Source organism: Ornithorhynchus anatinus, chromosome X5 (genome assembly GCF_004115215.2).
Source record: "Ornithorhynchus anatinus isolate Pmale09 chromosome X5, mOrnAna1.pri.v4, whole genome shotgun sequence".
NCBI classification, from domain to species: Eukaryota; Metazoa; Chordata; class Mammalia; order Monotremata; family Ornithorhynchidae; genus Ornithorhynchus; species Ornithorhynchus anatinus.
Window position 1 is genome coordinate 33,110,251 of NC_041753.1, and position 13,274 is coordinate 33,123,524.

Consider the following 13,274-nt stretch of genomic DNA (forward strand, 5'->3'; position numbering starts at 1 on the left):
CTGTGCAATAACCGCCAGACCTATTAAGGATCCAGGACCTGCTAGGAGCAAGTCATCAATTCAAATTGCGGCTCAGGGCTTGCTGGATTCTGTCTGCCAAACAAAGCCAAATTTTTGGACTTGGTGGAAGCAGAGTACCAAACAGCGGCCATGGGCTTGCTAGGGCTAACCTCCAAACCCAGCTGAAATGCTAAATTTCTGGGAGTAGGTCGCCAGTTTACATTCTAATATTCTAATCCTGCATCTCCTAATACTGTCCTCTACTCCCAAGCCTCAGAAGCAACCTCGCCAGCCAAAAAGGGTTCACACTAGCTAATGTCTATGGGCAGGGTCAGCGTCTGAGCTAGTGGACCAGAGACACAGTCCTAGCCAGACACGAGATGCCACACCCATCACTGACTCCCTGGAGCTGCTCTGGTCTAGACCCTGAGGTCTTTTTTGGCATTGGCACAAGTTGGAACAGGTCATGTGGCCTCCTGGAAAGAACATGAACCTGGGAGTTAGGAGAACTGGGTTTGTAGCTCTCATCCGTCATTCACCTGCTGTGCACTTTGGACCAAGTCACTGTGTCTCTCTGGGCCTCAGTTTCCTTGCTCTCATCTCTCACTGTCATCCCCTTGCTCATATCCTCCACCCTGCCTGGTACTCCCTCCTCCTCCAGACCACCATTTTCCCCACCTTTAAAACCTTCTTGAAGTCACATCTTCCCCAGAAAGCTTTCCCAGATAGCCACTCTTTCCCCCACCCTATTATCCCTCCTTTCTGTGTTGCCTGAGCACTTGAATCCATATTCCCTGGCACTTTGATATTCATCCCACCTCCAGCCCCACAGTATTTACATACATCTCCTTCTACTCTGCTGCTTCTCCTACCTGTAATTTATTTTAGTGTCTGTCCTTCCAATCACTCACGCATTCATTCAATCATATTTATTAAGCGCTTACTGTGTGCAGAGCATTGGGAAAGTACAATACAACAATAAAGAGTGACAATCCCTGCCCACAACGAGCTTACAGCCTGGGGGGGTGGGGGGAGACAGACATCAATACAAGTAAACAAACATCAATACAAATGAAATTACAGATATATACTTAAGTGCAGTAGGGCTGGGGGGGGGGGGGGGGAGAAGAGCAAAGGGGCGAGTCAGGACAATGCAGAAGGGAGTGGAAGATGAGGAAAAGTGGGGCTTAGTCTGGGAAGGCCTCCTGGAGGAGGAGTGCCTCTACTTCTGTGTTATTTAATAGGTGGATTTGCTGGAGGTAAGATTTGATTTCATCTGAGATTTTCTGGTTGCTAACTACCCTCTCCAAGACAATGAATACGCTAGGAAAAAAATGCCTCTGGTGGTGGGGCAGGAATCTTTAAGAATAGAGGTTTTTGTTGGGGTTTTTTTCCTCATTGTTCCTCGGCTTTTTTGGTTTCTTTCTTTCTTGAAATCAGAAGGAGGTCAAATTTCCATCCAGTATGGCTTCAATCAGTTGAAGTTCATCAAGTCCTTAGATTCTGAACCCTGTGTGTAACGAGGACTGTTGATCCAATGATCCGTGTCTACCCCAACACTCAGCAAAGTGTTTGGCACCGAGTAGATGCTTAACAGCAACAACGAGGAGAGGGAGGAGACAAAGAATAAGAATAATAAGACTAAGAATAAAGTCTGATCTCTACGAGACAGAGAGGGTGTTTTTTTTCCAAATCTTCCCCTTTCCATAGAAGTTAATGTCGTCTGTGCCATCACCCCCCACCCTCCCCAACCCCTCGCATCTACCCGAAATAGCTTGTCAGTGAGTCGGCCGTCATTCGTTCGTTCGATCGTATTTAATGAGCGCTTACTGGGTGCAGAGTACGATGCAACAGTAGAGACACGTTACCCGCCCACAGCGAGATCCGTCTCCCCCGCTAGACTGTCAGCTCACTGTGGGCAGGGAACGTGCCTACCAGTTCTGTAGTACCGTCCTCTTCCAAGCGCTCGGTCCGGCGCTCTGCACCCAGTAAGCGCTCAATAGATATCATCGATTGATGGCTTTGGCCACGGGTAGCAGTGAGAGTAAAGAGACGGACACGGAGAGAAGAGCAAGAGGGGTTGGCCGCTCCGCCCCGATCCCGGCTCCGCCCACACCCCCGCCCCGCGAGACTACGCGCGACCTGTCCTTTCCGCCTGGTCCGGAAGCCTTCTCTCCCTTGTTCTTCCGGGAGACCGGTGGGAGGGAGGGTGTTCTCGCTGCAGAACGGAACATGGCGCTGGAAGCCGGGGGGATGGAAGACGGGGAGCTCTCTGGTTCCGGCTCCGACTCCGACATGACGGTCGCTCAGTCGGACAGGCCGCCGCAGACCTCGCTGCCATCGGTGAGGAGCGGGGGGAACCTATCGTTGCCCGCTCCCGGAGCAGGATCGGAGGGGGCTGAAACGGGGGGGGGGGAGGGGTTGATGGGGGACTCTGGGTTTGGGAGCGGGGCCCCGGGCCCCCTTAGAAGATGGATGGGCTGGGGAGTGAGGCGGAAGAGAGGCAGGAGGCCGAGATGGCTGGACCCTCCCTCGTTTGCAGAGATGGGAGAAATTGGCGGCAGCCGCAGGGACAAAGAACACACCCACTGGTTTATAATAATCGTAGTCGTATTTGTTAAAGTCTACTACGTTCCCGATACAGTACTAAACTTTGAGGTAGACACATGATCATCGGGGCGGACACAGTCCCCGTCTCACGTGGGGCTCACAGTCTCCCCATAAAGACTCCAGCCTAAGGACTGACCGTGGTCGAAAGGTTTTGTTTTTCTTTCTCTCTCTCTCTTTTAACACCCCGGTGGTTAGATTTGGCGAATTCGTTCCATTTCGGGGCAGCCCCGGGATGGAGGGTCGGACGAGCCCCTCGAAACTGACCTGGCTTGGTCTTTGAAGAACACCAGTCATTGTTGAGCGCCTGCCGTGTACAGAATATTGTACCGCGCTTTTGGGGAGTGTTCAGTAGAGGCAGAAGGCGCGATCCCTGCCCTCGAGGATTCTACAATCTAAAGGGGCGGCACCAAATAATTTACAGTAAGGAGGAGGAAGAAATGCATCCCAAGCGCTTAGTACAGTGCTCAGCACATAGCGCTCAATAAATGCCATTGAATGAATGAAGTGCCCAAAGAGTAGGATGTGTAAATATGGATATTCGAAAGTGCCATGGTAGGTCGTGAGTGCGTAAGTGCTCCGATGGTAGGTAAGAGGATGCGACCTGCAGAGAAAGGAGCAGCCTGGTCTAATGGAAAGAAAATGGGCCTGGGAGTCAGAGGACATGGGTTCTAATCCCGGCTCTTTCTAACATTTGCCTGCTCTGTGACCCTGGGCAAGCCACTTCACCTCTCAAGTGCCTCAGTTTCCTCATCTGTAAAATGGGGCATAATTCATACTCCCTCCTAATTAGGGAGCCCCACGTGGGATAGGGACTGTGTCCAACCTGATTATTTTATATCTACCCTAGCGCTTAGAACCATGTTTGACACATAGTAAGTACTTAACAGATACTATTAAAAAAAAGAAAGCATTAGAAGACATATGGAAGGACCATCTCAAAAGCTGAGGCCTGCTCCAGAGTGGACCTAGTTATATGTCACCAATCATTTTGTCGTTTTTAATGGGATTTATGAAATTTACGTGTATTTCATTCATTTCCAGAAGGTGTCAGCTGGAGGCATCTCAGCCAGGTCTTTCTCAAGCAGCATTACAGCGTGTCCCCAGGTAACTCATTATCGGGCAATTAAAGGCGAGGACTCCAGTGAAGAAAGCGTGTCTGATTCAGATGAGGACAGTTCTCTGTGGAAACGAAAGCGCCAGAAATGTTTCAACCTTCCTCCCAAGGCGGAACCTTTTCAGTTTGGTCAGAATAGTCAGAAACAGTCTTTTCTGGGAGGGAGGAAGGTGAACAACATCTGGGGTATGGTACTTCAGGAACAGACCCAAGATGCGGTAGCCACTGAACTTGGAATCTTGGAAATGGAGGGCAATATTGACAAGAGCAGACAGTCTGAGACCTATAATTATTTGCTAGCTAAAAAGATCATGAGAGAATCTCAGCAGGAAACGGAGAAATTAGACAAAGAGTTGTATGAATACATGCATGATGACAAAAAAATTGAACCAAAAGAGGAGGAAAATGGAAACAGCCATCTCAAACGAAAACGGCCTGTGAAAGACAGACAAGAAATGAATTATAAAGGACGGTATGATATTGGTGAAGAGGATTCTGAGGAAAAAGTGGCAGATGAAATTTCCTTCAGGTGAGAACTAGAATTCACTGATTCATTTTAAGGCAGTCCTGCGAATGAAAGAAATAGTGTGCTAGAACCTGAGACATCCATTAATGGACCGAAAATAAATTTAATAAGATCTTCCCCTTTTTTGTATCACCTTTGCTTTTGTATGTAGAGAATTTGAGGAGTGAACTTTGTTGGCTGACAGCCAAAAGCAGTACTTGTGTTCTCTTTGGTTAGTAGTGAGGGGGGTACGTTGTAGGAAATAGATATGTCTAGGAGAGGAAAAGTCAGCTTTGATAAATACAGATAGGGCTAATGGAAAATCTTTGTGGGTCTTTAGGTTTTTTTGAACTTTGAAAGATTACTATGATCATTGTGTTAAGTGATAATTTGAGATGGTCCAGGTAGATCAGAAATGGCAATTCCTGCAGAGCGTATTGTCTTATTTGATTGTTTCCTGGTTAGCCAGGGCTCAGATGCAAGGGAGAAATGTTTTACTAGGGGAAAATTCAGCCAGAACAGGCCAGCCAGGGAATCCAGTCAGTCCCAACAGCTTTACGATTTGCTGCTTTCCTTTTGAGATATTTCCTGTTGGAGGCAGGTGACCTGGAGTCTTTGCTTTCTTTGCAGAGTAGAACAGTGGAGCAGATAGAGCCAGCCTCTGGAGTTTCTAATTTTCCATAATTTCAAGAATTCTTATGTACTACCACTCGGCTCTTAGATTTCACTAAAAAAGCCTTAATTTTGGGACTTGCCTATTTGTTTTAGCACTTGTCCAAAACAGGTGAAGCCAGTGGACTTCATATGCCTGTACGTGGTCTGTGAGGGTGACTTCTCTGAGATCTTGAAGTGTGACTCCCGTCGGGGGGATTCCAAAGATTTGGCCCCAGAAGTAGAAGGGCAGATGACACTTGGTGAAGGATTGGGGGATTTCTTGTTCCAGATAGAGATTTTGAATGAAGGTTGAATAGGTAATTCAGAGGTTATTTTTAGACTTGTGTTTAGACATTTTCCAACTGTCCGTAAACTCTATCTAATGTTAGGCTTTGTTTGGAGACTTGGAAAACGTAGTATTCTACTCATAAGCTTATCTTTGTGTGTTTCGTTTCAAATGAAGATAATTCTGGAATTCATAGCTATTCGGTCAAATTTCAGGTCAGTCATACTGGGAGCAAAATGATGTAAGAGGTTTCTTTCATTCCTGTAAGGGAGAATAACAGATTAATTACAGAATTAGCTCTCTGTTATTTGTTTATAGACTGCAGGAACCAAAGAAAGACTTGATAGCCCGAATAGTGAGAATAATTGGGATTAAAAAGGCAATTGAGCTGCTGGTGGAAACTGCTGAAGTGGAACAAAATGGCGGCCTCTTTATAATGGTGAGAAAAACTGCTCTTCTTAATCCTTTGCTTTTATGTTGTGTAACTGATGATTTTCAGAGGATTGTTTTTAGCGTCATTGTCCTTAGTATTCACACAAGACACCATTGGTCGTGTAGTTCACATATGAGTGCCTGTGGCTGAAAAAGCCATTGGGGGATCCACAGCCTCCACCACACTGTGCACGTGCTAAACTGCTATCAAGAAAAGGATGGCCGTTTTTGAGCAAAAGCTTTGTAAGGAACGAGACACAAGGAGGCAGAGAGAGGAACTGCCAGTGGTAAACATGACGACGGAACGTGGGAAAGACTTTTTGTGTACACAATGTGGCCAGGGCTGTGAGTCTCACATTGGCCTTTTCAGTGCCACACACACTCATAGATGAAGTTCATTGTCAGTCAGTGGCGTTGTCTTCAAAATTGAAAGACAACTGCATATATAATGGTCTACGTTAATTCATCCACACATTTAGAACACTGGTTGGAGGAACTTGGAGGAGAAGAACAGGTGAGAAAATGCAAACTTACCTTACAGCAGAGGCCCGGGCTGCTAGAGGGATTGGGTTGAAGTTCTGATGCTGTGGCTTAGCGCAATGGAAAAGACAGCCCAAAGAAACACTTGAGAATACCCTTGAATATGCACCGAAAAATCTCAAGCTGTTTCCAGGAGAATACTCCCTCCTGTGTTTCCAAGGAGAGGACCACTTTTAGGGTTATTTTGGAAAAAAAAGAAAGGGCCAGCTGGAAATTATTTGCACTAGACATTTAAAAGCCATGGATGGAGCAGGAACTGCCTAGTACATTTAACGAAACAAATAATGTAGCCAGTTTACCTACTTCACTAGTTTATTGAATTAAACATATGTGCCTGACAAAAGTGATTATCAAATGCAATAACAGAAATTGAATATATTTAAAGAGACTAAAGAATCCTAAATAAAGGAACCAACCAGTTACCTCATCTGCAAAATGGGGATTGAGACTGTGAGCCCCACATGGGACGGGGACTGTGTTCCAACCCCCATTTTACAGATGAGGTAACTGAGGCTCAGAGAAGTGAAGTGACTTGCCCAAGGTCACACAGCGGACAAGTGGCAGAGCCTGGATTAGAACCCTTGACCTTCTGGACTTTCAGGCCCGTGCTCTATTTGCTACTCCATGCTGCTGCTCTGTACGGTTAAGGGAGATGTCTCTGTATCATTTGTGTCAGCCCGTCTCCCATATTAAATTGAGAAGCTGCATGGCCTAGTGGATAGAGCACAGGCCTGGAAGACAGAAGGACCTGGGTTCTAATCCCAGCTCAGCCGCTTGTCTGCTATGTGACCTTGGGCAAGACATTTCACTTCTTTGGGCCTCAGTTACCTCATCTGTAAAATGGGGGTTAAGACTGTGAGCACTGTGGGACAGGGACTCTGTCCAACTTGATGAGCATGTATCTCCCCCAGTGCTTAGTATACTGTTTGGCACTGAGTAAGCACCTAAAAAGTATTGTTAAAAAAAAAAAAGCTTTAAAAAAACAGCACCTTGAGGCCAAGCTCTGTTTTTGGTCTTCTTACATACTCCCAGGAGCCTAGCACATGGCTCTGCACAGTAGGTGGTCAAAAAATACAAATAAATCTAACATCTAATGAATAGAGAGGGTTTTAACAGTCTATCTGACGGACTAACTGGGTGGATGAATATAAGTAAAACTTTTGCATTCATTTATGTAGAACGGAAGCAGAAGAAGAACACCTGGAGGTGTTTATCTGAATTTGTTGAAAAACACTCCTAGCATAACTGAAGAACAAATTAAGGTAAACATCATGGCATTGAAAAGTTAGAGTAAAATCTTTGCGTACAAACTGCTACCAGGTTTCCAGGGACCTACCAGGTTAATCCAAGCACTTATCCTATTCTGCCTTGATTACTGCATCCCTTCTGTGTCTTCCCACTCCAGTCCATACCTCACTCTGCTGCCCATATTATTTTTCTACAAAAGCATTCAGGCCATGTTTGTTTTTCCACTCTTCAAAAACCTCTGTTGGTTGCCCAGTTCACCTCTGTGTCAAACAGGAACTCCTTTCCATTGGCTTTAAAGCAGTCAATCACCTTGCCCCCCTTACCTTATCTCCCTAGTTTTCTACCACCCCCCAGCCTGCACGCTTTGCTCCTCTAACGCCATCCTACTCGCTGCACCTCAGTCTCCTCCATTTCAACCCTGACCTCTCATCCACATCTTCCCTCTGTCCTGGAAAGCCCTCACTCTGTATATCCGGCAGACGATCGTTCTCCCCACCGTCAAAACTTTCTTAAAAGCACATCTCCTTCAAGAGGCCTTCCCCATCTAAGCCCTCATTTCCTCTTCTGCCACTCCCTTCTTTTGTTGCCTTTGCACTTGGTTTTGCACCCCTTTTTTCACCCCCCCCCCCCCAGCACTTATGAATGTATCCATAATTTATATTATTGTCTGTCTCCCTGTCTAGAGTGTAAGCTCATTATGGGCAGGGAATGTGTCTGCCAAGTTTGGAATGTGTCTGCCAAGTCCACTGTACTATGCCAGGCGCTTATTACAGTGCACTGCACAGTAAGCACTCAATTAAAAAAATGGTACTTATTTAGTGCTTACTATATGCCAAGCACTGTTTCTAAGCGCTGGGGTAGATACAGGTTAATTTGGTTAGACTTATTGATTGATTTCCTTTCATAGATGGTCAAATCCTCTCCTCCTTTCACATCTCTCCCCCGGCCCCCCACTCCTTTCTTCAACCTACCCGAGGGAGATTTTGGTGAAAACATTGTTAGACGGATGCATGCGCGCCGAGCGCGTGTGCTCGTGCGCTCTCTCTCTCTCTCCCTCTCTCATTCACATTAGTTTATGAAGATGACACTAATGTTGGGATCCAGTTGGGGCTAGGGGTTTGTGACTGAAAAGACTGACACTCCCTTCCCTCTCCTCTTCTCCATTTGCCAATGCTCAGTTAAATAGAATTCTCATAATCTGAATAACTGGTTTAAATTGTTTCCTTTTGTGATGTGTGATGTGTTTTTCCTTAGACACTAGTTAATTTAAGAATTAATAAAATTGATGTCCTTTGTTAAGGAAATTTTCTACATTGAAAACCAGAAGGAATATGAAAATAAAAAAGCAGCAAAGAAGAGAAGACTACAAGTCCTGGGGAAAAAGATGAAGCAAGCTATTAAAGGTCTCAATCTTCAAGAATATGATGATGCATCTCGAGAAACTTTTGCTAGCGACACAAATGAGGCATTGGCCTCTCTGGATGATTCACAGGAAGGACATAGTGAAATTAAGTTAGATTCAGAGGAAGCTATCGAGGTTGATCATTCTCACGATCTGGAGATCTTTTAATGATGTCTTGAATACTAAAAAAAAAAAACAACTAAAACATTAAAATTAGCTGTTTTATTGTTGGGACTATGTTGATTGTTTTTGTTTACAATGTGGCAAAGAAAATATGAGGACTGGAAGAGGAATTGCTTTATTTCATGTTTTGGGCAATTGATCTAATAAGTTCATTGTGGTTTTTTTGTCTGTTGTTTTTGTATTGGTGTATATACTATTTTCAATCTGTTTTTGGCTCTCCAAAATAAACTTTTAAGTGTCTGAGACCATTCTCAATATCTATGAAAAAGTTGCTAAAGGTAAATATGGGCATTTCTCGTTAGGAACCATCACAATTTTGCTTGTGAATTTTTTTTTCCCAAAAGAACCTAAAGTGGGGGCTCTTCACAATCTGGGACTTGACCTAAAAACTTAGTAAACATGATCTTGTGATCTCTGTGAGTTTTTTGATGACAAACCACCCTCAAATTGATACTGCTTGGTACATAATTCTTTTTGGGCTAATCCGTGTAAAGATCCCCAGTTGTATTAGAAAGCACAATTCTGCAGCTGGAAAACAAACTGACTCATAGTTCTTTTTTTTTTTTTTTTCAGTTTTGGAACTGTAGAGAACTGTGAAGTCTCTTTGTTACCTGTTCATACTTAGTTTTCACCATTCCAATAATGTTTTGTTAGTTGTAACCATGAGGAGTGAGTGATGGACACGTGCTTTTCAAAGAGGTTTTGGTCTATGGTCTTAATGTATTCCTAATCTTATTTCAAATCACGAAATTCCGATCTGTAGTGGAAACAAAAATAATAACCTTCAGCAATTCACTTGACTTGCTCTCTTTTACTGTTAAGATAAGACCAACTCACTTTGCCTAAAAAAATTCAAAGTGCATCTTTTCTCCAAAAAATCACAATGCTTGTGGTTTTTTGGCAGAAATATTTCCAGAATTTGCTAGTTTACACATTATCTTTGTGACAGTGGAAATAAAAAAGCAAAAATAAGCAGTAAAAAGGCGTTTTTACTGTATTTAGGATTGACCAGTATAAAAAGAACCCCAAAATTTTACCAAGTAAAAATTGCTCATCTCAGTCTCAAATTTGATGGCTTTCTTTACATTGGACACGTGATCTGTAGCGGGAGGGGCAACCTTTTGATGGTGAGTGTGGGGGTGATCTTAGGGCCGAGAGCTGAGGAGGCATGAAGAAAGAATGGGGCCCTGACTGGGGGCAGCAGGAAAAGAGGAATAGCCAGGAAGGAAGAGAAGGGTTGTCACCATCTCAGTCACACTGCTGCTGCTGCCATTTCCCTTAACTCACCAGGCAGTGGAGTGGAGGCCAAGTATCCTCTCACCCCAGTGTGTTGTGAGAACAAGCCATCAGCTGCTCGACCCTGGTCTGTCCAGGCCACCCGGATCCGGGGACGAGGTAAAAGTTGAGGCTGCAGGACTGCTGCAATGGCCGCTTGACCCTCCAGGAGATATGTGTTGATAGCCCATTCTTGGGCCCGGGGGTGGGGTGGGGGGGTGCCCTCACAGGATACACAGTGGCTACTGGCCCCAGGGGCTGCCTGGCAGAAAGCTGGTGCTTGTGCAGCAGCAGTGGTGGCCAGTGGCTCTGGGGAGGGGAGAGCCGTGTGGTCACTTGCCCAGCTGCAGCCTCGGAGCCCCGGCCACAGGTAGGTAGTGTCCGCGACTGCACTCCACGGACGGGAGTTTTCCTTGGTTAATTTTCTAGCACGATTGCACGTAGTTAAGGATTGATGTACTTCACTCTTTAACATTTATACACCTGTTCACCTTTGCATTCTCTTTTTCCTCCTAGTGACAATTTCTTGTCTCACCTTCATTTGTACTTTAGCTGAGGGGAGGGATTATGTTTTGTACTTCTATTGTATTTTCTAAGTGCTTAATATTGCTCAAATATACTATAGATTGATTTCCCCCTCCAAGTGGAGGGGAGTGTCAGTTATCATTCATTCATTCAATTGTATTTATTGAGTGCTTATTATGTGCAGACCACTGTACTAAACACTTGGAAGGTACAACTCGACAACAGAAAGAAACAATCCCTACCCAATAATGGGCTCGTAGTCTAAACGACTGACCAAAAATCCTGCCCAAAAATGTGTGGGGGTGAAGCTACCGGTTTCTTGGCCTTATGCATATCTTCGGGGGCAGTGTCCTTCCACTCCCTCCACCCTGGAGTTGGCAAGTCTGTCGAGTATGAATTGTAGCTGCCCAACCTATACTTCCACTGTACTGTCAGTTCAGGGGAAAGAGCACTGGTCTGTCCTACAAGAGACCTAAAAACACTTGCTCCGTGTCTCCTCCCCCACTTAATACCATCTTCAACCTCTCACTCGCCAATGGCTCCGTCACCGCTGCCTTCAAACACGTTCAAATCTCCCGCATTTCAGTAAGGCCCTCTCTCCATCACATGGTCCAGTCCAGCTGTCGCCCTATCTCCCTGCTCCCAATCCAATCCAAACTCCTAGAATGGGCCATATACTCCAGCTGCCCAAATTTCCTCTCCAACTCTCTTCCTGACCCTATGCAGTCCGACTTTCAACCCCTTTACTCCATCAAGACTTCCAATGACCTCATAACCAAAGCCAGAGGACTAGCTGTATTCCATCCTGATTCTTCTCCATCTCTACTGCTTTTGACTCAGGAGAACACTGTCTCCTCCTCGAAACGCTATTAGGACTTGGCTTTGCTGACACAGTATTATCCTAGTTCTCCTACTTCTCTGACAGCTCCTCAGTTCTGTTCACAGGCTCCTCTTCTAATAATAATGATGATGATGGTATTTGTTAAGCGCTATGTGCCGAGCACCATTCTAAGCACTGGGATAGATATAAGGTTATCAGATTGTCCCATGTGGGGCTCACAGTCTTAATCCCCATTTTACAGATGAGGTAACTGAGGCACAGAGAAGTTAAGTGACTTGCCCAAAGTCACACAGCTGACAAGTGGTGGAGCCGGGATTAGAACCCACCACCTCTGACTCCCAAGCCCGTGCTCTTTCCAATGAGCCATGCTGCTTCATCTTCTTAACTGTGGGCATCCCCCTTGTATCCCTACCTTTTCCACCTGCAATCGAGAACACAATTCCCTTCCCTGTCCCAGAAGCCCACAACTTTGGTGTCATCCTTGATTCTCAACCCCCACACCGAGTCTGTCAAATCTTTGCTGGTTTTCCTGTCAACATCTGGATCCACTGCTTCCTTTCCACTCAAACTGCTACTACCCTGGTACAGGCTCTGATATTGCCTCAGTTTGACTATTGGCCTCCTTGCTGGTCTCTCAGCCCTCCAGCCACTACTCCCACCGATCTATACTACAACACAAATCATCTTCCTGAAGCTTTGCTCAGCCCACATCTCTCCCCTCCTCAAAACCCTTCACTGGCTTCCTGCGTCTCTGCATCAAACAAAAACTCCTCACAGTTGGCTTCAAGACTCTCCATCTGGCCGCACCTTACCCTTCTGTTCTTTTTACCTGCTAGTCCCCAATTTGCTGTACTTCTGAGCCAACCTCCTTGCTGAACCTCGTTCTTGACTCTCACCTCCATCCCCTTGCTTATGCTGCCATCCCAGATGGAAACTGCCCCCTCTCCCCATATCAGATAGTGCACTACTCCCCACATTTAAAACCCTCCTAATAGCCTACCAACAACAAGCTTTTTCCAATTATTTCCCAGTCCCTGAGCTACATAATCCCTTCCACCAACTCTAGCACTTATGAACATATTTACAACCTCCTTAGCACCCATTCAATTTCTTAATGATTTTTCTAATTGTAGACATTTTTATGTTTGTCTCCCCCACTGAATTGTAAGCAGTGTGGCCTAGTGGAAAAAGCCCAGGCCTGGGAGTCAGAGGACCTGGGTTCTTATCTCAGTTCCACCGCCTGTCTGCTGTGTGACCTTGGGCAAGTCACTTAACTTCTCTGTGTCTTGGTTATCTCATTTGGAAAATGGGGATTAAGACTGTGAGTCCCACGTGGGACATGGACCGTGTCCAACCTGATTAGCTTGTATCTACCCCAGTGTTTGGTACAGTGCTTGGCACATAGTAAGCGCTTAATAAATATCATAAAAAATAGGTGCTTAATAATAATCAATTAATATTTATTAAGTGCTTACTCTGTACAGAGCACTGTATTAAGTGCTTGAGAGAGGACAATAGAGATCAATGCTACTTCTGCAAGTGCAATCCCATGAGTTACCTCGGTATTCATGCATTTATCTGCAAATTATTCACTAATGTCATTGATGTTTATTTTCTCACGATTAACTAGCAATAATTTATCAATTTGTGCTCATTTTC

General features: G+C 45.2%; 1 protein-coding gene across 2 annotated transcripts; it reads left to right on the top strand.

The window, feature by feature from the left end:
• Positions 1-2,173: 2,173 nt before the first annotated feature.
• Positions 2,174-9,219, top strand: LOC114808194 (phosphorylated adapter RNA export protein-like). 2 transcript variants are annotated; one of them, XM_029056142.2, is made up of 5 exons: positions 2,174-2,343; positions 3,655-4,253; positions 5,488-5,608; positions 7,320-7,403; positions 8,690-9,219. In XM_029056142.2, the coding sequence occupies exons 1-5, from the start codon at positions 2,233-2,235 to the stop codon at positions 8,957-8,959; spliced, it is 1,185 nt and encodes a 394-aa protein (XP_028911975.1). In that variant the 5' UTR covers positions 2,174-2,232; the 3' UTR covers positions 8,960-9,219. The 2 variants fall into 2 exon arrangements, with proteins under 2 accessions (XP_028911975.1, XP_028911974.1); XM_029056141.2 differs by having other exon boundaries at positions 2,175-2,343; positions 3,652-4,253.
• Positions 9,220-13,274: the final 4,055 nt, after the last annotated feature.